Genomic DNA, 25536 nt, shown 5'->3' with positions numbered 1-25536 from the left:
TACATGACACATCGTGCAGGAAGAAGGCTCCCCCCATAGATTTATACCCTGTTGGATTTTTAGTTTTCACTTATCTTTGCTATGTGCAGTGTACTGAATATAATATCAGTGACAGCCTTGTAAAATCATTGCATTTCATTATACAGGGTTTCAGTGTAAATGACTTACTGCAGCTGATGAAAATCAACCCAAACTCTAGACTATACAACTCTTTGGTAATGTATATTTGTATCTGTTTATATTCTGTATAATGTTTCATAATGGTTTACATATATAGTAAATGATCGTGTTTTTGTTTATTCTTGCAGACATCATCCCTACAAAATAGCAACGGAAAAGGTATAACCCTATAATGCCCATTACACATTATGCCACACACCGTAATGCCCATTACATATTATTATGCTTCCTCCCCTAATATGCCAGCTTCACCTACCCTTCACAATCCAACACCCCCTCCATGCCAGCCTACTCTACCCCCTTATCTGCCAGCCCCCCCCCCCCCCCCCCACACACACACACACACGATTTTGTCAGCATCCCCCCTTATTCCAGCCTCCCTTTATCCTACAAGCCTTTTATTCCTTACCCACTCTGCGGCGCCAGCAGTAGTATGCATGGCCAGTCCGCAACATGCGGGGATGCTGCCTCTCGTGACTGACCCTAGCTGACCAGCAGATGGGTGGAGCTGAGCTGTTTTGGAGAGCTGTGCTGCCCAGGACTTTACGATTACGACTTTACGATTCGCACTGCAAACACCGCTGCTTCTACCTGTCATACAGTGTGACAGGCGCAGGCTGTGCAGACAGCAGCATGGAGAGCACCCTGCAGACTCTGCCACCACTCGCTCCCCCAAGTTACCGCATTGTTCTGCCACTGGCAGCAGGCTTCTCTCCACGGGCTCCGACCTGTGAGTCTTCTCCTCCCGCTCCACTCTCCTGTCCCTGCACTCCCTGCTCAGCTCCTGACCTTCATCTCTTCTCACACCTCACTGGCCAGGATAGGTGGCTGGACCAGCCCGGTGTCATCACTGTCCTGTGTCTGGGTTGGTTGGGAATCCTCACCGCATAGCTCCCTGGGCATCTCCCTCCTCCAGACTGTTAGTAAGGCGGCTGCTGGTGGCTCCCCCTCACTAACTGCATAGGGTTGCATAGGGGAGGGTGACACTGGTGGACACCTGGAAGAGCTGACAGCAGCTGTAAGCATAGAGCTCTGTCAGCATGGCAGGGGGCAGCGGTCCTGATGACCGCAGGCAAAAAGGGCAGGGTGTATTCAGGAGTCTATAATACAGGCAGGGTGTGGTGCCCTGTAAAAAAATCTTAGCGGGAACAGTAGACTCAGTAGACTGTAAAAAAAATATTTATTCTACACTGTGAATAAACAGGAGACCAATCATAGTAAAGGAGTTTAAATAGAACTGGATGCATTTATGGACACAAAGGGAATGATATAGTTATTCGCTAGTCTGATAGATAATTAGATAGGTTGAACTCGATGGATTAACGTTTTTTTTTTCAACCTAAATTACTATGTTACTATATGGTAGGAGGAGCTTATGAAACACCATAATAAATTCCAGAGTGACAGCCAGGCTATAGAGTTTTCTCACCATAGCATAGAATACACTTGTCATCAAGAAACCATTTGCACATCCATATTTATTGTATGAACAATTAGAACTATTGACGCCCCCCCCCCCCCCCATTCCCTCCACCCCAATAAGTAGTTAAGCAATTTGAAGTTTCCAGATTGCTTAATTAGTCCATAGTTACTCGCCTTCTGAAGCACTGCCAACGGAGGGTGCCATTGATGACGTGCGGGGTGTGCATCCGGAGCGACATATCTGGTATACACTAGACAATGTGTCCGATATGGCGGTCCGATCTGCTGGATTGAATGACCTATCGTCTAGAGCAGGCTTGGGCAAAGTGTGGCTCTCCAACTGTTGTGAAACTAGAAATCAGCATGCATTGCCGCTGGTTTAGCATTCCCTAATAGCAAAACTGTCAGGGCACGCTTAACACTCTGCACTTTTTATGTTATATCCTTCAATTTTAACCCTAGGAATTCAACATCAAATGCGTTCCTCAACCATTCTCCACACTGTGAGTTGGAAACTTCTGGTTGGGGGCCGCTTCTCACTAGCGGTGGCCCCCTCTGATTGGGAGACACCTTTCGTCCGCCACCTCTGGTTTGGGGCCATCTCTTGCTTTTGGTGCTCCCTTTGATTGGCGGCCGCCTCTTGCTTCCAGCAGCCCCTTTGGTTGGGGGCTGTTTCTCCTTATCGCGGCCCCCTCTGGTTGGGGGCTGCCTCCGGCAGCCACCTTCGGTTGAGGGCCGCCTCTCACTTCCTGTGCCCCCCTCTAGTTGGGGGCTGCTTGCTTTCAGCTGCATCCTCTGGTTGGGGACCACCACTTACTTTTGGGACCTCCTTTGATTGGGTGTTGCCTCTTGTTTTCGGCGCCCCCCTTGGGCCAATGGAGGGTGTCATTGATGATGTGCAGGGTGTCCATCATCTGCGACATACCTGATATACACTGCACATATCAGCAAGGTGGGGCGATGGGGGCACACAGTCCCACACAAAAAAAGGGCAGGGTGAAATTAAAGGCCTAAATTGTCAGCGTGTGGCACCCTACAAGAGAAGCTTAGAGAAACACTAGTTCCATAATGGTGTGGGCTGTGTTCACTTACAATGGGTCGTGCACCTTGTCATCGGTCTCATGATGTCCAGACTGGATTCCAGGAGCATTCTGGAGAGTTTTGATGAATGGTGCAGTTACCACGTTTTCCTAATATGAACCCAATCAAGCATTTATTTAGGCATAACACACAGACCACAATATTTGTGTTAGTTTGTCCTTCAGAGGCAATCTATTGGATGTGTGCCTTTCTGGTGTATTGTTCAGCTGCACAGTGTATTTAACTGCGCACCAATCATTGTCAAAAAATCCTGTTTTCCAGTTTGTCCTTCATGCCAAAGAGCTTCCATGACTGGGCAGTCCCCAGACACATGCAACCAATTCCCCATCATCTCACAGGATAATAATTTTTTATTTGTTATGTTTTATATATAGGTTTCCTTTTACAAATTCTGAAAGAGCTGATCGATTACCACCTCGATAAAGATGGCAGAGATGCTGATACCCAAACAGTCACTTCATCTCCTTACAAAGATTCAATCGGTATTGCCTATTTCGGTTTTGATTGTTTATCAGATGATTGTGGCAGAAGATTTTCACTGTACTTAAATTACCGAAGTATAAATTCATGTAGAGGGTATTATATCTTCCCTATTTAATATGTCAGTAAATATAGGGGGTTATTCAGACTTGACTGCGAATTCGCAGGCCGGGATATAATTGAACGACTTATGCTGCTTTTTTAATTGCTGGCCACAAGCAAGTTGATTTTACAGAAAGCTGGCGTTTGTGGAGGGTAACTGGCTGTTTTCCTGGAGTGCCAGGAAAAATGCAGGCATGCCTAGGTGTTTGAAGGGAAGTCATGTGACGTCCACTCTGGCCCCGATCAGCCTGTTTCTATTACAGCCGCCGAGTAAGTCCTGGGCTACGCACAGACTGCATGCAGTCAAAAAATCATTCGATATGGATTTGCTGCTAATAGTTGATCGGCATAATATTTTCAAGCATTGCACATTTCTTTGCAGGCTTGCACGTTGAGGGATTTCACTTTGGTTTGGTGGTGATTACCTGATCACAGGTCTATGACAATTAGCAGAGAAACGATTCAGGTCTGAATAATAGCAATAGCCCTCATCCACTGGTGTTTTTTTTCTTAGATGATCACACCCATTGGTATTTTTCTTACACTATTGTTTTGCATTTATTTTGTGTACATTTCCGAAATGACGCGTGCATATTACACTTGTATTAATATGCATAGGTTAATTATGATTCTCATTTGTATAGTGGATAAACTTAAATTTATTGATGAACAGTTTGAAGAAATGTATCCAAAACGCCCCAAATTTGAGTCCCTGGAAGGCAAACTTTCTGAATATCGCAGAGAAATTGCAGAACAGCTCCAGCTAGAACTGTCTCAGAAGGTTTGTATGTTTCCCAATAATACAGCACTCTACCAGAATAACTCTGTGATATTACCAGTCTCCTTGCATTAATACAGAAAGAGAAGAAAGATTTGTTTTACTTTATATTTTACACTTTTATATTTATTTTAGTTGCAACATTTTAAAGATGTTGAAATTGCTAAGTTAAAATTGGAAGAAAGAGAAAAGTCCCACAGGGAGATTTCTGAGTTACGCAGAGAACTGGAGAGAACATATCACTTGAAATGTGATGGATTAGTGTCACGGGAGAAGAATGCTATGGAGCGACTTCAGAGGCAGCAGGAGGTAAGCACGGTGACCTACTGATGCTGGAAGTACTCGTGTTTTGGCTCACTACTACCTCATTTTTCTTTCGCTGTTCTCATTGAGACGGTGTTGTTCCATTAATGGAATATACTCATTTTATACTTATTTTGGTATATTTCATTTTATTTTAGGAGCATTAGTGCAAGAAATGTCACTTAAGGATTAAGGAGTCTATTTACTAAGCCTTGGATGGAGATAAAGAGGACAGAGACAAAGTACCAGTTGATCAGCTTCTAACTGCCATGTTACATGTGCCATGTTGTGTTTGAACAGTGGCAGTTGGTTGGTTGGTACTTTATCTCTGTCCATTTTCTCGCTCTCCAAGGCTTGGTTAATAGACCCCTATTAAAAATGGCATCCTATTTCCTTCTGTCAATGTGGAGCTTTTTCCTAAGGAGTCAGAATATTCACTTAGAATTTTCCCTTTAACGTTTAAATGTCTTCTCAGTGCAGCAAAAGCTTCCATTTTGTTATTCCACCCTGGAGCTAAGATTTGGGTCATTTCTGCAGATATTACTATAATAAGAGGCCCTTTTCATACATTAGATTTGGGGAGCACAACCAGGGCTTGGGTATTAGACTTGTTGCTGGCCGGGGAAATAGACAGGGGGCCTAGCCCAACAGGCTTGGGAAATATTTCCCTATGACTATTGTGTGCGTACCAGTGACTGGCTCGGCCTATGCCTGCCCCCCAGAGAAGCCCTGGTAATTAACCCTCTGCCCCCACCCCATTTAGGCATCCTTTTGCACAATCTTTTAATACCTGAGCGCAGATCTGACTTGCAGGGTGCTGTGCCCACGCACCACGGTTGTTTGACTGTCCAATGTTGTCTACTTGGGACACCTTTCTCTATTCTATTTCGTCTCACTTTAGCGGACCATAAATAATTAGGACATGTGCCTCTTAAGGGCCTTGGGTTGTGTGCGCTATCACTAGACTTCCACCTATTTTCCTATTAAGACTTGTTTGCCACTGTGCAAGGATCTTGCTTTCATAATATTGTGGGGTACATTTTACTGTCATGGTTTAGGTTCATGTAAGAGGTATTCTAGAACAGTGCCTGAGATCAGGTATGGATTATTGGATAAACAACGACAGGGTCATTAGGTCGGCACAAGCATTAGGATAACATGGGTCAGCAGTCAAAAGGTCCACATGGGATTTTTTTACTCGAATGTTGACACAGTCGACATGGGCACTAAAAAAAGTGTCCTGCTTTGGGCACGGTGCCTCGCTGCGCTTGGCACTCTATTTTATTCTCCCACCACGCCCTAGTGGATGGTAGGGCATGGAATACCACCTGTCGGCACATGTCGGTTCAAATAAAGAGTGAAAAACCCCATGTCAACTTTCCCCTTGTCAACCTAATGACCCTGTTGACCTTCATGCATGTCGACCTTATGCTTGTAGACCTAGTGACAGTGGGGTAGATTTATTATAGCGGCGCCTATCGCGCCGCTATAACAGTTCCTGCTTCGCCTCATTAGTGAGGCGAAGCAGGAGGGGACACCGACAAGATCTATTAAGATCTTGCCGCCGGAGTGGGGGAGCGCTAACTCCCCCCTCCGGCGATGTCCCTCCTGGAGACAGCGCATCAGTTAATACTGATGCGCCGTCTCCTTCCCCCCCCCTGGCCGGCTCACCGCGCATGCGCGAGATCTCGCTAGTCTCGCGAGATCCCAGCGCAGCTCAGCACCAGCAGCAGGGACAGCGCTGTCCCTGCTGTTAGGTATAGGCATCGCCGTCTGCAGCTGGCAAAATCGACAGCTGCAGGCGGCAGAACGGTCAGCGATGCTGACCGTTCATAAATCTGGCTGGAGGCAGGGGCGCAGTGCAAAATATCGTCCCTGTGCTATGCCTCCTGCCCCACACCGCCGGCGTTAGAGTAAACGCTCGGCGGGTGTGATAGATCAGGGGAAGCGCTATCCCCTGCTATAACGCACGGGGATAGCGCAGATTCCCCTGATCGCCTAGTAATAAATCTACCCCAGTATCCCCTAAGATCACGTTCTCCAGGAATATAAGCCAGATGTCAGTTATGTAACATACATTGCTGTATCCGTCCTTCACAATTAAATATATTGTTAGGCGTGCTACCACTGTGCATACAAGCCTAATAAGGGACTTTTATATTTGTGTTTTACCGGTTTCATCCCCAGAATTAACATTGCAGGTTTGTTATGTTAGGTGTAATGGTAAATGTGGGGTTGGCATCTTATCCAGTAGCTGAACAGAGGGTTTCATTTTAAGCAAGTACACATTCATTGTAATCTATTTAGACTTTTCTTTTTTTGTTGACAGATTGAATCTAAGGAGATCTATGCTCAGAGACAGATTCTTCTGAAGGAGATTGAGGTGTTACGAAGCAGAGAAATTGAGCTTCGACAACGCATGGAAGCATTTGAGCTGTAAATTATTATTATTATTATTATTTTTTGTACATTATTTCAAATCACACTTGAGTTACGCATACACACCAATCAAGCAATTAATCATATTTTAATCATATTTACTTTGCTTGGACTGCACTTTGAGTTACTTTAATTAAAATTGTAAATTATGTATTTTTATTAATTTTATTTTCATATAGAATCAATTAGGGGGCATTTGATACATGGGTTGTAGATTTGCAGACAGGAGCTTATCACTAGGCTTGTTCCTCTTACTCTATCCCCGGCACTTGCTTCCTAGCAGGGCGCCCAGTACGCATTTAGCGTACTGGGCTATTCACCGTAGTGAAATCGCATCGCATGCCGCGTTATAGTAGCATGCGATGTGATGTCCATATAAAGTGCAAAGGGGTGCTTGTACAATGAAATATCGAATGTGATCTCAGTGCACCAAATGCGATGCGATATTTCATTGTACAAGCACCCATGCCACGATATGTGATGGGTGCTTACAATGAGATGTGATGTGTGCATAGTCTGAGATGTGATGGGTGCTTACAATTGTAAGCATCTGCACCTATGCCATTGTTTAGCGTCAACCCCAATATCAACGCCACCCCGAAGCATGGCGAGCGCAGCGGAACGCGTCCTCCGACATTTTCTTACCCCCCACTATCCACATTGGCGTGGAGACGACTTTATATAGTGTGGCGAGCGCAGCAAGCCACCGAGCCCGAAGCGTGGCGAGCGGACGCGGAATACATGTAAAGTAATCCGTGGGGCTCGCTGTGCTCGCCACACTATATAAAATCAACTCCACGCCGACGTGGATAGTGGGGGTATGAAAAGGTCAAAGGACGCATTCCGCTGCGCTCGCCACGCTTCGGGGTGGCGTGGATAGTGCTGCTGTTTTAGGAACACATTCACACCTGCACATTCATACAGCTGACACAGTAATGACGACATGTGTTAACTAATAATTAATTTACTTAAATAGGAGCGGGAACGGGAAAATCCCATCGCATGCTACTACTATATGTGATGCGATTTCACAACGTTTGCGTACGAAATAAATCTGGGCGCCCTACTAAGAAACAAGTATCCTATCCCCCAGCCTGTACACCTTAAGTGCCTAATTTAATGTATGTTGCATTTTATTCTATTTATTTTGTATTATCTTCAGCTGCGTTTAGGTGGCTGTCAGGCAGTTTGGCACTCAGTGTGGTGACAATATTGAGTTTGTGCCTTTTAAGTACCTCTTACTGGATCCATTTGAGAGTTCCAGATTGAACTCTAAAGTTGGGTACACACCTAAAGATTTATCTGTCCAATCTGTCTGGTTGGCACAAAATCTATAAATGTATTCGAGCATATGCCAATCAAACAATTGCTCTCATACACTGATAAACAGACCATGGTTGTTCAGTCAAATTGGTTAAATCGATCTGATTTAACTAAATTATACAAACAATTGTTTTTGTCCATTTTACAGCATTTGGGAGAGAATGGTTGATTGTCATATGCTTCCATACTGTACATTACTAGGCTTTTGTTCCCACCAGACAGATTGGACAGACAAATCTGTGTTCCCAGCTTTATTTAAATATAACAAGTTACTCCAACTCTTGACCAATCAGTTCCTCTGGTTGTATTCAAGGGTTCATCAGTCTTTTGGTTGTTTGACCACATATTGGGGCCGACTCTGGATCACTCGCAATGATCTGAATTTGGCCCCTCCCCTGATAGTCGGGGATTTAGGAATGCACATGTGCAAACCCAGACAGCGAACGGCCACGGCAAGTTACTCACTCGCTGGTAGTTCGCAGGAGGGAGGGGTGGATGGCGGCGGGGACGGGAATCGCCCATGGGAACGCTCAGTATTTTATGAGCGCCCCTATGAAAACGCTGGGCATTCCCATGGGAAAGCAGGTGGGCCAATGCCTGCCAGGGGCGGACGGCTGACGTCACAGGAAGTCAGCTTCCTTCCCCATCTTCGGGCAGGTACACGCAAATAGGTCGCAAAAGGTGGAGACATGTGAAAAAAGGTCAACATGCATAAGGTCAACTGACACAAGCAAAAGGTCGACAGATCGTTCCATGTGTATGAACGATATTGATGTCGCTCTTGAAAAGATTGTTTATGATCTTTCATGCATGCAGCAAGATCATAGACCATTCTTTTGCAATGTGTTCAAATCATTTCATGTGTATGCACGTAGTACAATTTGCTAAAAGCTTATTGACTGGCTTCCACTCCCCTCCACCATTGTTAAAGATCGATTGTTCATTTGTACAATCGTTTGCTATTTGACTCCAAATCGTTTTTGTTAACGATATTGGATCGTTCCCCAAATCGTTCTGTGTGTATGCTTTTCTTAAGCAGAGATCTCCCCAGCAGTGTTCTGGAAAACTGAGAAAAGCGCTTAACTTTAACATAGAAGAAAATAACTATAATGATTCTGGCAGACAATACCATGGTGACCAGTGGCGGGCTGGGCAGGGGGGCAGGGAGCCAGTTGCCCCCCAGGCCAGTACACTGTTACTGTTTGGGGCCGCAGGTCTGTGCAGTGCTTGCACATTCATGTGGCCGGGAGGTGTTGCAGCTTGTGCTCCTCGCTGCACTGATAGCTCTGACAGCCGTTCAGGGCTGGTCACACTGTCACTCGCACAGTGCAGCCAGTACGGAGCCTACACAGCTGTACAAATTGAATACTAGGGCCAGCCCCTCTCCTGGGACCAGTCAGCCACCAATGAGCTGAGCTCCCATACAGGCTGGCCCCTCCCCTCCTGTGTCCCGACCTACTCTTCTCTCCTCCCGGGCAGCACAAGCACAGCCAGCATGATGGATCCTGCTCCCTCCCTTCTCCACCCTGTACAGAAGCTGCACCCCTTGGTGAGTTCTTTGGTGGAAAGAGTCATGTGTAGGGAGGGATATGTGGGTGGGAGTTGTTGTTTTCTGCGTTAAATGTGTGTGTCTGACTGTGTGGAAAAATTTGTGTCATTGTTTCATACATGGGGGGGGGTATCTTGTTTAGTGTGTGTGTGTGTGTGTGTGTACTATGTGTCAGCATGTGAGTGTAAAAATATGTGTGACTGTTGCATACATGATGTGTGTGGGAGGAGGGGGAGTTTGCTGGTATTTTCTTTATTATATGTGTGTGTGTGTGTGTAAGAATACATCAGTGTTGTTCTTGGAAGAGGGGGGGGGGCTTGTTTGTGTGTGTGTAACTAATTGTGCATGTATTTAAGGGGCGGGCGGGCGGGCAGGCAGGGCTGTAGCCCAGACCGCCAAACCGTGGAGGGTGCCATAATCCCCATACCATCCTTCTGTAACATGGTATTAGCAGCGACCCGCTAGCCCCAACCTCTGTTCCTCATCTCACACTGCTGCTCTGTCCCCTGCCATCCTGGGAATCCATGCTGTGGTGCAAAGATATAATTTTTGGGTCCCCCTCCTCCACTCCAAACCAGGCTCACAGTATGCCACAAAGCAGTGGGTGGCAGCAGTGGCCCCTTTAGTCCTCAGGGGCCCCAGTACATTGCACCTCCTGCGTCAATGGTGGTTCTGCCTCTGTACAGATGGGTTTGTATTTTAGTGGTGAGTTTAGATGGGTCAGTTGTGTACAAGGGTGTACACCATTTATTAGTGTAGCTTATAGAGGGGTTAAGTAATGTATTGGGTATAGAGGGGTCAGTGATGTAGTGTAGGGTATAGAGGGGTCAGTGATGTAGTGTAGGGTATAGAGGGGTCAGTAATGTAGTGTAGGGTATAGAGGGGTCAAGGTGGCTATACACGGTCCGATCCTGGCGGGTCCGTTTTGTACTTTGAGATGCGCGCTCCCGCAGCATCTTATCGTACAGTACAAAACGTATGAGCTGCACATACTTTTTGTACTAGCTTTTCATCGCATCGTATTGCATGCACAAGGGATGCGATGCATGCTATTTAAGCACAAAACGGACACCCGCATCGGAGCGTCTATGGGCACCTTCAGTGATGTAGTAGTGGATAAAGATGGGTCAGTAATGTAGTAGTGGGTATAGAGGGGTCAGTAATGTAGTAGTGGGTATAGAGGGGTCAGTAGTGTAGTGGCGGGTATAGAGGGGTCAGTAGGGTAAAGATGGGTCAGTACTGTAGGGTATAGAGGGTCAGTGATGTAGTAGTGGGTATAGAGGGGTCAGTAATGTAGTAGTGGGTATAGAGGGGTCAGTAGTGTAGTGGCGGGTATAGAGGGGTCAGTAGGGTAAAGATGGGTCAGTACTGTAGGGTATAGAGGTGTCAGTGATGTAGCGGAGGATATACAGGGGTCAGTAGGGTATAGATGGGTCAGTACTGTAGGGCAGTGGTTCCCAACCCTGGTCCTCAAGGACCCCCAACAGTGCACATTTTCCAGGTCTCCACACAGAATCACAGGTGACATAATTAGCTCCACCTGTGGATCTTTTAAAATGTGTCTGAATAATGAGTGTAGCTGGTGGGTGACCTGGAAAACATGCACTGTTGGGGGTACTTGAGGACCAGGGTTGGGAACCACTGCTGTAGGGTATAGAGGGGTCAGTGATGTAGCGGCGGGTATAGAGGGCTCAGCTATATTTGGGACTTATGAATAGGACTCCATTGTTGATTTTAGTTGTTACTATAAGAGTAACAAGTGACTTTAAAAATTATTTTTAATTTATTTTGTAATACATTGTTTCCTACAGTAGATGGGTTCTGTATACTCACTGGGGCAGGGTGCACTAAAGGTAAAAATGTGGCCAATCCTCTGAAAATCCGTATTCAGCGGTCCAACCACATTTCTCGTATACACCAAGCTCCTGAATGGGATACATTCTAGAGCATGGACTTGGTGGGCATTGCCATCTGTAAATGGCATTGCGTTATAGAAGCCTATGGGCTTCTTTTGCAATATGTACTGAATGGGATTTAATCGGTCTCCTCCCAGTGCCCATGCAGCGCGTTTATTTGACGCATGCGCAGAAAGATGCAGTGTTTTGTGTTCTACTTGCTGGTTTCTGACAGGCGGCATGCTAAGCCCATTCCTGCTGATTAAGCAAACCAGGCCTCCAACACTGTGAATCCCATTTCATGCGCTGGTAGAAAAAGCGGTGCCACTGTCTTGTGTTTGCCCCCCAGGCTGAACGTTGCCAGCCAGCCCCTGATGGTGACATATATTAACCTTGTGGAGGCACATCAAGGAGAACAAAAGTATAATGTGCTTAATAAAACTAAATATTCTAGCAGTATCCATTTCTTTCTTATCATGGTTGGAGAACTGAGAAGCAGGGGGGCCTACTGTTACCTCCTTGGATCTGAATTAAAGCTTTGTACACACTGATGGATAGATTGCCTGTTTCATCAAATGGATGATATATCATTATTCCATCTGCGGATGTGTACACCCAATATGTCTGTGAGAAGCAGGGTATATCACAAACATATTGTGGCAGCTGTGCAGAACAGCCGGTACCAAAATATCAACATATCTGGCTGTGTGTATAGGTAACCCACCGCCCACACGTGCACTGGCTGCAGGGACTGGCAATACAGCTAGGCGGGCAAATTTTAAATGTCAAGCCAATTGTGATTTCTGCACAGACAAATCAAACAGCAGATTGCTAAATTTGTAGGATTACCAAATCTACCGATAAGGACCAGTAGGCATAGTGTGTGCCCAGCTTTAGTCTACACAATATTTCCACACCCATTATTTTTAGTCATTTGAGTTAGAATAGTTAAAAATTTTTACTTCGACTACACTTTTTTTGCTGGTGATCTGTACACTGTGGAAAGTATTGGAATTCAGGGGTATTCTAAGGCGGCATCCAATTTCTTTAAATAGGAAATTTTCTAATCGAGAAAATAATTTATTCCATAACATTATTTGAGAAGTGATACACAAAAAGAGGCTAAATAGATATATGGTGGTGAATAGCATTTTGGTTTATTTAATACTAGATTTCTCAGATTCTGTCTCATGTGCATGTTTGTTAACTGCAATTGACAGAAAAACACTTTTATTTCTTTTATTCTAGTTCTCAAAAGTTACAAGAAGAGAAGAACAAATGTGTGAATGAGCTGCTCAGGAAACGAGAGCTGGATGTTAAGAACATTGAAGATACATATGAACAGAAGCTCAAAAATGAGCTACTACGGTCAGAATATTTCTCTACTTGTATTTCCTATTTACTTGAATATAAAAAAGGACATTTATCCCAGAATTCTAATAACTAGTAAGCCCGCTCAAAGCAAATGCTTCGAAAGCAAGTTTGCTACCTTGTGATTGCCTCTGTGTTTGTGCATGTGTGAGAGAGACCGAGATATAGTTTCACTCGCTGCCAACAGATAGCAATGTTTCGGATACACACAATCAGACACTAAACATATATATAGATAACATTTTGAGAAGTAAAAGTTTCCATACCTTAACACAGCGGTCCTCAAGCTATTTTGCTCTGGGACCCCATCAGACAAAAAAAAATATTACAGGACCCCAGCAAGTTATTGCAGAAGGTCATCACATCACATGTGTAGCCAGCAGACAGCACATGCATTGTGGAGGCACAAAGTGAAGGGAGGAGTCTAAATTACAGACAATTCACCAGATGTATCAGACTCCCTGAATCACTGCCTGAGATTAGAAAAGTCATCAGCCTGATGGTCAGCAACATGGAGTCATGACCCCATTCTGAGCAGGTCAGGACCCACAGTTTGAGAACCGCTGCCTTAACAGAATCTGAGATGTTAAACATTTATTCTTTACTGAAAGGTATGTATCCTAGGATACAAATGGGGATCACTCCTCACACCAGCGCTGGATATATATATATATATCTACCATACGCCCCTTAGGGCAAATGGGCGACTCCTCTTCTCCAATAAAGATAGTTTAAATCGTGGTATCCTCCCAATCGGAGATTCCCATCCATTTCCCATCATATCTGTCTCCAATGAGTAGGTGGATAGACTCGAAAAAAGAGGAGAGATGTATAGTGTAACTCCGTTTATTAAAAAATGACATTAACAATGAACGTGTCCCAAGTGAAGAACAGGGTAGTTTTTACCGGAAAAGGTGGAGAACCAGGCAGGCTCTCAAACAGGCTCAAGTGGAAATAGATGGTACACCCGGGATCATCACACTGCATAAGCCGTTTGGGCGTTCCATCCTCCTCCTCCTCTCCAGGTCACAGTCCAGCCACTCGTTTTGGACACTCCTGCGTCCTTTTTCAAGGAGAATGGCTGTGTATAATACCCCCCACTTAATATAGGGGAAGTCAAGATGTAAGGTATCCAATCCCCGGATCCCGATCTATCACGTGCGGGGACTTCCGGTTTTCGTCCGCGCACTTTTGGTCGCGGCTTTTCGACGATGTCCAGATACAGTCTGATGGACTTTGCATTGTCCCACTTCCTGACTTCCGGCTTCACTCGTGGTCACATGCCACACTTCCTTTGTTACATGCCGGCATACGTTATCCCACACATAGGAATGTAATAACAGGTGATTTAACCACACTCCCTTTTAGGATTCAATTCCTCCAAATATGCATAAATAGGCACTGAATATCCATATTAATAGTGGGTATTGACTAAAATATACAGAAAAATTTATTCTTTACTATCCAGCTTACTGAAAGCTATTCTGTCTTATTAGACATTTATGCCAAAAAGATGCATCCTGCAGTGAGATTCCATAGGTTTACAGGTAGGAAGTTTTACTAAAGATAGAACGCCCGCACCCTCATCTTAATGTTCAATAGCTTCTGTTCTTATCAGCTCTTTAACCCTGTGACATGGCAGGTAGGGGCTAATTGGCTGGCTGTTTATCACTCTCAATCCTATCACTTTTTGAAGCTTAATACAGACTTTTTACATATATATTTAGTCATTATTTTTGCTGCAGCCTAGCCAGGGAGCAGGAGACCTGCCGGTGGTCACGTCCCCAGTCACCTCACTCCCTCTTGCATCACCATCTGTCACCCCTCCTCTTCTCTCTTGCCCCTACCCGTGTCTTTTTTTTCTCTTTTTCACTCTCTCCCAGTCCGCTTTTCTCTTTTCTGTCTTCCCCCTGCACCTTCTCTTCCACTCAACCCTCTATCACTCTCCCTATCTATTTCTTCTCTCTCTCTCTCTCTCCTTTATCCCCACGCTTCCACTCTCTCCCTCCCTCTTACAGTCTCTACCTACCTCTTTCTCCTCACTCTATCTTAATACCTGATATTCTCTCTTGTTCTCTCTTGCTTTCTCCCTGTCACCTTTTCTCTCCCTGTCACATACACTCTTGCTCTCTCTCTCTCTTACTATCTCTTGCTCCTCTCTTTCTGTCTCTCTCCCTCCCTGACATTCTCTTACTCCTGCTCGCATCCCTCCACTCTCTTGCTGCTCTCCCTTTCTCCCTCTCGTACCTCTTATTCCCTGCTTTTCCATAAAGCTCTCTCCCTAAGTCTCACACCTCCTCTCTTTTTCCCTCTCCTTCCCTGACATTCTCTAAGAGGTGTATTCAATGCTGTGGCAAGAATGGCTTATTTTCGTTGAGGAAAAGCCATTGTCGCCTTCCAACCCCCTGTATTCAATGTTTGGCCAGAATCCTCACCATCCTCGGATGTCCCCTTACATGGCGAGGTTCACTGCAAATGCAGCGAGTCCACTTAATTTTGTGGCGAGTCCCGCAGTTTCCATGGCACACATGCTGTTTTTCACCTCGTCGAATGGAACCAGCGAGGTGGAAATGGCGAGTGAAGGGGAGGGAGTTGAATACTCGGATGGTGAGCTATCGGCACTGCTCGCCGTATAGCTTGCCGTCAGGGGCATTGAATACCCCTCTAAGAGGCACTGCAGTGACAGTATAGGATGTTAACCTTGTGGGACCTATGAACCCTGAAGAAGAAAACAGGAGTTATGGTAAAACCTACCTTCTTGTGTCAACTTCTGTGCATATTATCAGGCCAAAATCTCTAGGGTATGTAAACTTTTGATCAGGGTCATTTGCATAGTTTTTGTTGTCATTATGATTTAAAAAGAGTAAAACACAGTTGTTTGACAATAAATGGCTTCACCCAACCACTAACCATGAGTGAAAGAAAAGTTTGTTAGTTATCATTCATATTCTCTGACAAATGGCCAGAAAATCACATATTCTGCTAGGGTATGTAAACTTATGAGCACAACTGTATACGGTGTGATGGGTATTTTTTTCCACTTTCACATAATACCTATTCTAAAACAATTCTAGATATCAAAATGAACTAAATGAAGAGTACTTGAAGAAAACTCAGAAAGTCAATGAAGATGAGAGAAAAAATAGAGGTACAGTATATTGAAGACTGACTCTCACTATTTCTACCATTTTTGACTATAGGTTCAACTGGCCATTGGTCTTACAGGGCAGGCTGTTGCCACTTATTCACTTTTCAGCCTGTCTGTTTCTTTGTAATATAGTAAAAATGGGATTCGGGGTCAAATTCAGCGCTTGGGATCAGCCTAACCTGTACGATAGGTGTGTCACCAAACACACCACACTTTAGAACAACACAAAAAGAATACCGACAGTTTTTCAGGCGATCCTTTACACACTCTTCTCCTAATGTATCACTGAGGATTGCTCATGTAACATGCAAGAAGAAAGATAAACAATATAGTGTAATAACGTTTAGAAAACACTAAATTTTATATAGTGAGGTCACTTTGAGGTAGGAATCGTACCCTCTTGATTGTCCACTAAGATAGTAGACAAAAGCCGCTTTTTTTGGTAATGGGTCTGGAAAATAGGTCCTCAGATGGATCCTTCAGGTTTATCCTTGTATGTTCACCATGTAAAACATTAAACAGAATGCCTCCAATGGTGTAACACCGTTTTATTTTATACGAATCCAGTTAAAAAGAAGTACATTGTACATAAAATGGGTATAAAAGTGGACTCTCACCAGAACATTTTGTCCACAAGAGTAGACATAAACAGCATAAGATGTTAACCACAGGCGTCCCTGGATGCTGGTCGATGTCCTGGAGGTCCGTCCACAAATAATCAGCCCCTTCTGCCAACGCGTTTCAGACACACTGTCCTTTATCAAGGCATCTGTACGAAAGGGCCAGCACTACAGTGATGTGTAAGGCAGGCAGCTTGTGACAAAGCATCCCAGAGTGCACCTATACAAACTGATCTGTGACACTGCTAGATGTTTCAGTTCACCGTTGGGTAGCCCAAGGCTTTCCATGGACCCTATTGTCACCGAGAAACCTGGCCTCAGTTATTGCTGCTTTAGTCATTGTATCACCTACTCGGTTGTCATTTTTTGCCTTAAATGTAATTTAGCATTATATGATGTATACTAATAACGTTTTAAAAAGTATCAGCAGATGTGTTTCATGCAATACAAGGTGCCTGCACTTCTTTTATCACTCGCAGCTGGGGACATACTAATGTATGGCGTATTTCTAATGTAATTCACTGCTGCTAATAGGTTGCTGGGGCTATCCTATTAGCCCCAATGCTGATGTCCTGATCCCTTGATGTCTGGTACCTGAGGCACAATCCACATGAAGCAGCCTGCGAATCTGTGATAAAACATGGGTCCTAGAAGTAGATAATTAAATAACTTCCATAAAGTATGACTGCCCCTTTTCACAAGGCCACACCTCCATTATGACGCGCACAAGCAAGCACCAGCAAAAATGTAAATTGGTACAGTACCTTTGACTTGTCTAAGTGGTCAAATGCATATACACAAATAACTGATTACATAAATATATAATGCAATGTACCATTCATAAAATTCTAGGTTAGAGTTTATGTGAATTGTAGGCTTTAACCAGCTGATAATATTTACCTTTTCTGTACTGCTTTTCTCATTTCAGAAGAAGCTGCAAGGCTACGTGAAGACACCATTGTAATCAATATGAGGAAACAAGAACTAGAGCAAGCTATATCTCGCACAAAACAGCTGGAGGTAAGTAGTCGCCTGCTAACATGATCCGGATACATGATACTTAAAACCCTCTCTTCGTTGACCCTTCGGCCAATTCCTCTACATGAGAAGGAAGCTACCGTACATTTTGTGCATGTCACAACACAACATTTTCATCCACGGTTTCTAACATTGTTGAACTCTGTATTGTATTTTGTTTTGCCCCCTTTTTAGATATGTATATCTAATATGGTCTGTGTGTGTTATTAAGAAAATGTCAGACAAAAGGGGGCTCTGATAAAAGCTATCTTTGTCCTAAATGTACAAATGGCAGGCACACGATGGCAAGTACAACTGCATTGTTACATGTGCATGACTAGCTTATCCGTACCATTTGTCATTAGCGACACTTAAACGTGACTCCTAAAAACCTGTGTACATATTGATTATATTTTGTATTATTTGTACATCTACAGTAACTAGTTGTTGCTCTTTTAGGCAAAGGTGGATACCCTGAAAGCTCAGTTGTCTGTAATAAATCAGCAGAATCACCACTTGAGTGAAAAGCTAAAAGAGACGGTGGACTACCCCGTGGTAAAGGAAGAGAAGCTGGAACTTCAGGCTCAAGTCAAGTTACAGACCCACCAACTAGAGGAGCTGCAAAGAGATAACCAGCTGCTTAGAGAAAGTGAGCAAGTGTTTCCCTTACTGATTATTATTTAACTAGATTTTCTACTTCTTAATTCACCAATTACTGCATTAGTAATTGCCATCCACAGCATGAGGAGCTTGTTTAATAATACTAGACCAAGGGTTCTCAAACTCGGTCCTCAGGACCCCCCCACACAGTGCATGTTTTGCAGGTCTTCTCACAGAATTAATTAGCTGCACCTGTGGATCTTTCAAAATGTGTCAGTGAGTGATGAATGCACCTGTGCACCTGCCGGTAACCTTGAAAATGTGAACTGTGTGGTATCCTGTCTCCCTGTATTGTTCCTTTGTACGGCGCTGCGAAACACTTGTGGCGCCTTATAAATAAAATTATAATAATAATAATAATCCTGAGGAACGAGTCTGAGAACCACTGTACTAGATTAATGTGTCACAAGAAATCCATTTGTTACAGGAAAATCTGTAATCTGTTGAATACTTATAAATCCTCATGCGAAACGGTCATTAGGTCAACATCTGTTCCCGCTAGGCTTATTTTACGGGGCGCTGCGCCCGTTTTTGCCCGCCCTGCACAAGTTAATAGCTGCTGCCACGCTAGAAGTCTCCTCCAGCGGGAGGAGACTTCTAGCGCAGCAGCAGTGTAAGCCTCTTGCGCGGCAGCGTGTGGAGTGGACACTCTTCCCCCCCCCCCTCAGCCAAATACCGGGTGCTCGTCCCCTGGAAGTCAGCAGCGCGTACAGGGTGTCCGACAACCCTCTCCCTCCTCCTAAGGAACCACCAGCGGCAGCGCACGGAGCGGCGCCCGCCCACCGCCTTCCCCCACCTGCTGGAAGTCAGCAGCGTGGACAGGGTGTCCAACCCTCCTCCCTCCTAAGGGACCACCAGCGGCAGCACACGGAGCGGCGCCTGTCCCGTCTGCAGGAAGTCAGCAGCGCGGGTAGGGTTCCACCCCTCCTAAGGGACCAGCGGCAGTGCACTGTCGACCCCTTCAGTGCAGCAGCTGCTGCTAAAGAACTCTGCGCCTCCTGTATGCCCCTGGAAACACGTTAACCCCTGGCAAAGTATGTAACCCCAAGGGGATAGGGAAAGAGGTGGGGGAGGGGGGTATGCACACTGCCTCTCCTTTCAGTGTATCATGTTTTGCCCTAACCACCAGCATACATATGTCCCCCGCCTGCACCCCCACCCTTGCAAATGCCAGCCTGCCCCAACTGTGTAGCCTGCACCCCCTGCAAGTGCCAGCCTGCCCCATCTGTGTGGCCTGCACCCCCTGCAAGTGCCAGCCTGCCCCATCTGTGTGGCCTGCACCCCCTGCAAGTGCCAGGCTGTCCCACCTGTGTGGCCTGCACCCCCCCTGCAAGTGCCAGCCTGTCGCACCTGTGTGGCCTGCACCACCCTGCAAGTGCCAGCCTGTCCCACCTGTGTGGCCTGCAAGTGCCAGCCTGCCCCACCTGTGTGGCCTGCACCCCCTGCAAGTGCTAACCAGCCCCACCTGTGTGGCCTGCACCCCCTCTAGTACCAGTCTGCCTCACCTGTGTGATCCCCCATACTGTCCTGCCCATTTATCCATCTTTGCCCCCAGTCCATCCATATATTCATAGATGCAGCATATGGTGCTCATTCCAACCATTTTCCCCAATCTGTACTGTACCTCTATGTCTGTCCATCCTACCTCACTGGCAATGTCTCTCCTGCTCACTCTGCTTTTTCTACCCCTATCTCTCCCTGACACTCTCTTTCTCGTTCTCTCCCTCCCTGATGCTGCCTCTCTCTCCCAGACACCCTTTCTTTTAGTTACGCCCCTGGCTATGGGCATTACGGCGTGTGATATTATATGTAATGGGCATTACGGTGTTTGATTTACTGGGTAATGGGCGTTACGGTGTGTGTGTGTGGTATATGTATATGTATGTAAAACCTGAGAGCGTCACACCATCAGCACATTTATGCTATATAACCCATCTTGTGAAACCTGAGAGCGTCACACCATCAGCACATTTATGCTATATAACCCATCTTGTGACACCTGAGAGCGCCACACCATCAGCACATTTATGCTATATAACCCATCTTGTGACACCTGAGCGTCACACCATCAGCACATTTATGCTATATAACCCATCTTTTGACACCTGAGCGTCACACCATCAGCACATTTATGCTATATAATCCATCTTGTGACACCGGAGCGTCACACCATCAGCACATTTATGCCATATAACCATCTTGTGACACCTGAGTTGTAAGTGCCCAGGTTCCCTCTACAGTGTACAAACACCCAATGCAGCAAGCAAAGGTGAGGTGGCACTCTCAGGACTGAAATACAGGAAAACATACAACGCAGGCGTCACTCCCTTGATCGATGTTTCAATGTATCCACTTACTCCAGGATCAGGAAGACGGTTGATAAATTGAACACCACGGGGTGACGTCTAAGTTTGTTTTCCTGTGATTAAGTCTTGAGATTGCAGTAAAGGACCATACACACCTGGTGCTTTTGCACAGCGTGTTTCGATAACTATGATGGGGAAAATCGCTGGGCTGAGAAATGCTCAGTGCCATATTAGCGTTTTTACCTGGGGTGAACGGCTATCTATAGAAAGTCTAAAGAAAGCTTAATCATTGGGGGAAAAACACGGTCATGTGATCTAATGTGTCCAATCATGTTAGAGGGATATCTCTCTTTATCTAGTCCCTGTCCATAGCCCTCTGACAACTGATCATGATAATATTTGGCTAACACCTGCCTGGACAAATGACCTACACAACGGAGAAAACACATTGCAATTGGTTATTGGTTTCAATCAGGACACTAGCAAGCAAACAGACCTTTTCATTTCTAAGACATATATACATAGAAGTAGATGCACTGTGATTATAAAGAAGCATTGTGGGTCTGTATTTTTTGAGATTTCAAAATGACCCTTATTGTCTTACCTGCTGCACTTTGGAGTAGCTAATGAAGACATCAGAACTTGTTAGCTAGCATATTGATTCACTATTATTTTGAACATTTTTAATGAAGCATAAAGTTGACTTAATTAATTTATTTTAAATATTTAATATCCAGAAACATCGCTGCCATTTCCTGAGCTCTTGTCTCTTCAAGAACAGCTAAAAAAGATGGAGACTGCGAGAAAATTTGACCAGGATGAATTCAAAATACAGCGGGAAATCCTTGAAAAACAGCTAGAACTAGAGGTAAGACGCAACATTTACACATTTATAATTTTTAGAATTATTTTCTATCATTTTTAACAGGCTATATAGGTACAAAGATCCAAATATGGCATAGGAATGAGGAGAAGTTAACTATCCAAATTTTTAAATACAATGTCTTGCACTAAATTTTGATGTTTCATAACATAAGTTTACCCATTTCTTTAAAAACTAATATAAGGAAAGAAATATAGTTTATATTGAAACCTTTTGAGAAATGTTTATTCCTTTTAGAGATATGTCTTATCCATTCTTCTAAATACAGATGTATCATTACTGTTAAAAATAGGATTGCCCTTTATTGGAATCCAAAAGGGAGATTTTTTTCTTTTCTCTGACTTAGTGGTGGTATATTGATTATAACTTTTGGAATACCAGTTAAAAAGTTATACAGATATTACACGTATTTGTTATTATTTGCTTCAAATAAGAAATGCCAAGAAAATGCACATTAAATGTGGTTGTCTGTGTGATTTTTGAATGTTAACAGGTCGTGATATTAGATGATTCTCTGTAAATGAATATGACATGGTCTATCTTGCTATCTCACATGATTACTAACATGAGTTCCAGTGCTGATGGTATAACCCTTGACATTTTGCAGATTGAACGCGGTCTGGAAATCAAAGTGCAGTTATTAAATCGCGAGGAATCTTCAAAAAGACTAAATGCTCAAGTACAGCAACTGGAATTTCAGCTGAGACAAACACAGCAAGGTTTGAGTTTTGTTTTTTTGTATTGGATAGCCTTTAATTCATTGCTTTGTGGTAGATAATACTTATAGGTGAATAGTTTACACCTCCAGGAAAAGAGTGAAACAGACCCCAAAACAACCTTGGCAGACCAATCCCTTACTCCTGATTCCTAGCACAAGATCAAACACAGCGGTCAGTAGATGTTCCCACACTGCCGGGTATACTATAGGAGTATGGCTACTTTAACACGTGGACCCAATACTATGCCAACTAATCTAGTTCCTCTCATATTACTTTTACAGTTCAAGAAAATGTGTACAGTCATGGGTTGTTTTTTGTTTTGTGTGTTCTGCTTTGTTTAATAAAATTTGTTCCCCCTTCCTATTTTATAATATTACTGTGTTAAAGAACAAGCATTTTGATGTACTGGTTTGTACTTATCGCTTGTTTACTTTTTTTTTTAAAAGACGTACATCAGACATAGTCATATATCATACATGTCTACATATAAAACACACTATACATTTAAAAACTTGCAATTCCTTACATAGAACATATCAGAACTTACATACATCCCATTTCGGGGTTTGTTATCTCTCACCTAACGCCGCCTTTTTTTCATTTACATCTAGGCATAGTTATCTCTCACATAACCATGTCCCTCATTCTACTCCCATTCGCACTTTCGGGTTCAGGGTTTGTTGATTTTTATTTGTGTTTGCGGGGGTTCCCCTGCTTTATTTAGTTGAATTTTTCAAAGAGTATTATATCTTATTCTTTTTGCTATGTAACTGAGGTGTTTATGGTCTCCCAGAGGGCATCTCCTCCACTATCGAGATATTGTTTCCATATTTCCCATTTTTTGAGGCTCTTAATGTTTAATGTGGCCTCGTTAGTCTCCATTCTATAGGCATAGTTTATTTTATTTATAATCTTCATCATAGTCGGGATTTGTTCTTGTCTCCAATTCTGAGCTATTGCTGTTTTTGTGTCTATTAAGACTTGATTTAAAAAATAGGTATTTGTTTGTCTTGTGTCTTGTTTATTTTTTAAACTTCTTATAATATTTTGTGTCACTAATTTTGTTTTATAGAAGGATGGCACAGGATGTTTTTTATTTTCTGATTCTATATCTATAAAACATCAGAAATAAACATCAGTCATAGTTCTCATCATTCTATAAGTAATACATTATTGCTTTCTCTTTAAATCATTATTTATCATTTATAAACAACTTTAATCATATTTATGGACGAGATGCTATATTAGCAAATCATTGGAGGGTAATAATTTGCAAAAGATAATACATTAATGTCTGACTGTTACCTCACCAGCTCTGGAAAATGAAGTGTATCGCATGCCCAGGACATCTCTGCTGGGCCACTCTGTGCTAGACTACCCCACCAACAAGATTGTGCGACCTGATATTTATATTGAGAAGCCAGTCTACAGAAGCCAACATCGTCTGGATTCTATTGTTGAAACAAGTGGTATTTTAGGTCACCGGCATCGCCATGCTGACAGGACTGGCAGCAGCTCTCCTGACTCTGATCTGGAGTTTGTGGCCAGCACCAACGCCCGAATTAAAGAGCTTGAAAAAGAAGCAGAATATTTAGATGAAGCTTATCGTAACTATTATCACAGAGTCCTCCAGACTGCTTCCACTGACAGATCCCCGCCAGGTGCTATTCCATCATATAGAGGTCATTTAGGCACAAAACCGACTATGCTTCAGCATAAAGTGACTTTTTTAGAGGACAACCTCACTCCACAGCAACATATTCTCTTAAACAGGCTAAAAACACAGACATACGAAGGACTATTTCCATCAGAAGTAACTATAACCTCACCACAGACCAAGAGCTCCTCTTCCCGTAGGCTGTCCTCCACTCCAGTGCCAAAAACTGCAAAAAGTCACCAGGGGAGAGCTTCTTTGGAAGGTAATAAGACTGTTATATGAATGATATATAGGACACAAGTCAGTTGTTTTTCACAAATTATCAAACCAAAAAACACCAGGTTTAGCTCCTGAAAGCAGATAAACATCTAAAGTTTAAATGTCTAAAGTCCTGGTTAGGGGGCTTTAAACTATGACATTTATGTACATTTCTACTTGCCACCTCAAGAGGCTCTGAGCAGAAATATGTCCACATGCAGCATTCGTGCCTGAACAAAGCAACAATTGGTGTAATGGTTAGCATTACTGTCTCACAGCGCTGAAGTCATGGGTTCGATTCCCACCATGTGCAGAGTTTGTATATTCTCCCCGTGCTTGCGTGGGTTTCCTCCGTGTATTCCAGTTTCCTCCCACAATCCAAAAATATACTGCTAGGTTAATTGGCTCCCAACTAATTAACTGTAGAATGTCTGTGTGTGTGTGTGTGTGTGTGTGTACACATGTGGTAGGGAATATAGATTGTAAGCTCCATTGGGGCAGGGACTGATGTGAATGTTCAAATATTCTCTGTAAAGTGCTGCGGAATATGTGTGTGCTATATAAGAAACTGTTAATAAAATAATAAAATAAATTACGGTACTTGTGTAGTATCACGGCTCCCACGATGGGCATCGTACAGGGAAAAATCGCATCGCATGCGATGTAATTTTTCACTGAAATCATGGACATGTGTTAAAAATCATGTAAAATGCACCCAAATGTCATTTTTCACACTGTACCACCCCCACTATCAACGCCAACCCAAAGCGTGGCGAGTGCAGCGAGCCCACGAGGGGCGGCGGTACGAGTCCTACGACCTTTTCATACCCCCACTATCCTCGTCAGCGTGGAGTTGAGAATACAAAGTGTGGCGAGCGCAGCGAGCCACCGAGCCCGAAGCGTGGCGAGCCCTGCAGATACCTGTGAAGCCCGCAAGGGGACACGGATACCTGTGAAGGTATCCGCGTCCCCTCGCGGGGCTCGTTGCGCTTGCCACACTTTCTATTCTCAACTCCACGCCGACGTGGATAGTGGGGGTATGAAAAGGTCGTAGGACACGTACTGCCGCCCCTCGCGGGCTCGCTGCGCTCACCACGCTTCGGGTTGGCGTTGATAGTGGGGGTGGTACAGTGTGAAAAATGACATTTGGGGTGCATTTCACATGTTTGCTACTAATTTAAATGCATTTGGATGCATTTGTGATCAAAATCACATGCCATCGCATGGCATGCGATTTTTATCACAAATGCATAAAAAACCCGGTAAAATTGCATCGCATGCCACTGCATATGGCATGCGATGGGAGCCGTAAAGGTATACAAGTT

General features: G+C 44.1%; 1 protein-coding gene across 3 annotated transcripts in view; it reads left to right on the top strand.

The window, feature by feature from the left end:
• OFD1 (OFD1 centriole and centriolar satellite protein) overlaps positions 1-25536 on the top strand; it is a 46418-nt gene that overhangs the window by 8743 nt on the left and 12139 nt on the right. For all 3 annotated transcript variants that reach the window (XM_083174300.1, XM_083174299.1, XM_083174298.1), the window contains exons 4-16: positions 147-215; positions 309-339; positions 3078-3185; positions 3930-4066; positions 4199-4372; positions 6696-6802; positions 12821-12940; positions 16018-16091; positions 17640-17731; positions 18188-18377; positions 21432-21562; positions 22185-22296; positions 23610-24215. In XM_083174300.1, the coding sequence (XP_083030426.1) occupies positions 147-215; positions 309-339; positions 3078-3185; positions 3930-4066; positions 4199-4372; positions 6696-6802; positions 12821-12940; positions 16018-16091; positions 17640-17731; positions 18188-18377; positions 21432-21562; positions 22185-22296; positions 23610-24215 (1951 nt within the window). The remainder of the gene's footprint in view (positions 1-146; positions 216-308; positions 340-3077; positions 3186-3929; positions 4067-4198; positions 4373-6695; positions 6803-12820; positions 12941-16017; positions 16092-17639; positions 17732-18187; positions 18378-21431; positions 21563-22184; positions 22297-23609; positions 24216-25536) is intronic.

The sequence above is a fragment of the Crinia signifera genome, chromosome 2 (genome assembly GCF_055691185.1).
Source record: "Crinia signifera chromosome 2, ASM5569118v1, whole genome shotgun sequence".
NCBI lineage: Eukaryota > Metazoa > Chordata > Amphibia > Anura > Myobatrachidae > Crinia > Crinia signifera.
The sequence above is the reverse complement of the archived record's forward strand: the minus strand, read 5'-3'. Positions and strand labels throughout refer to the sequence as shown.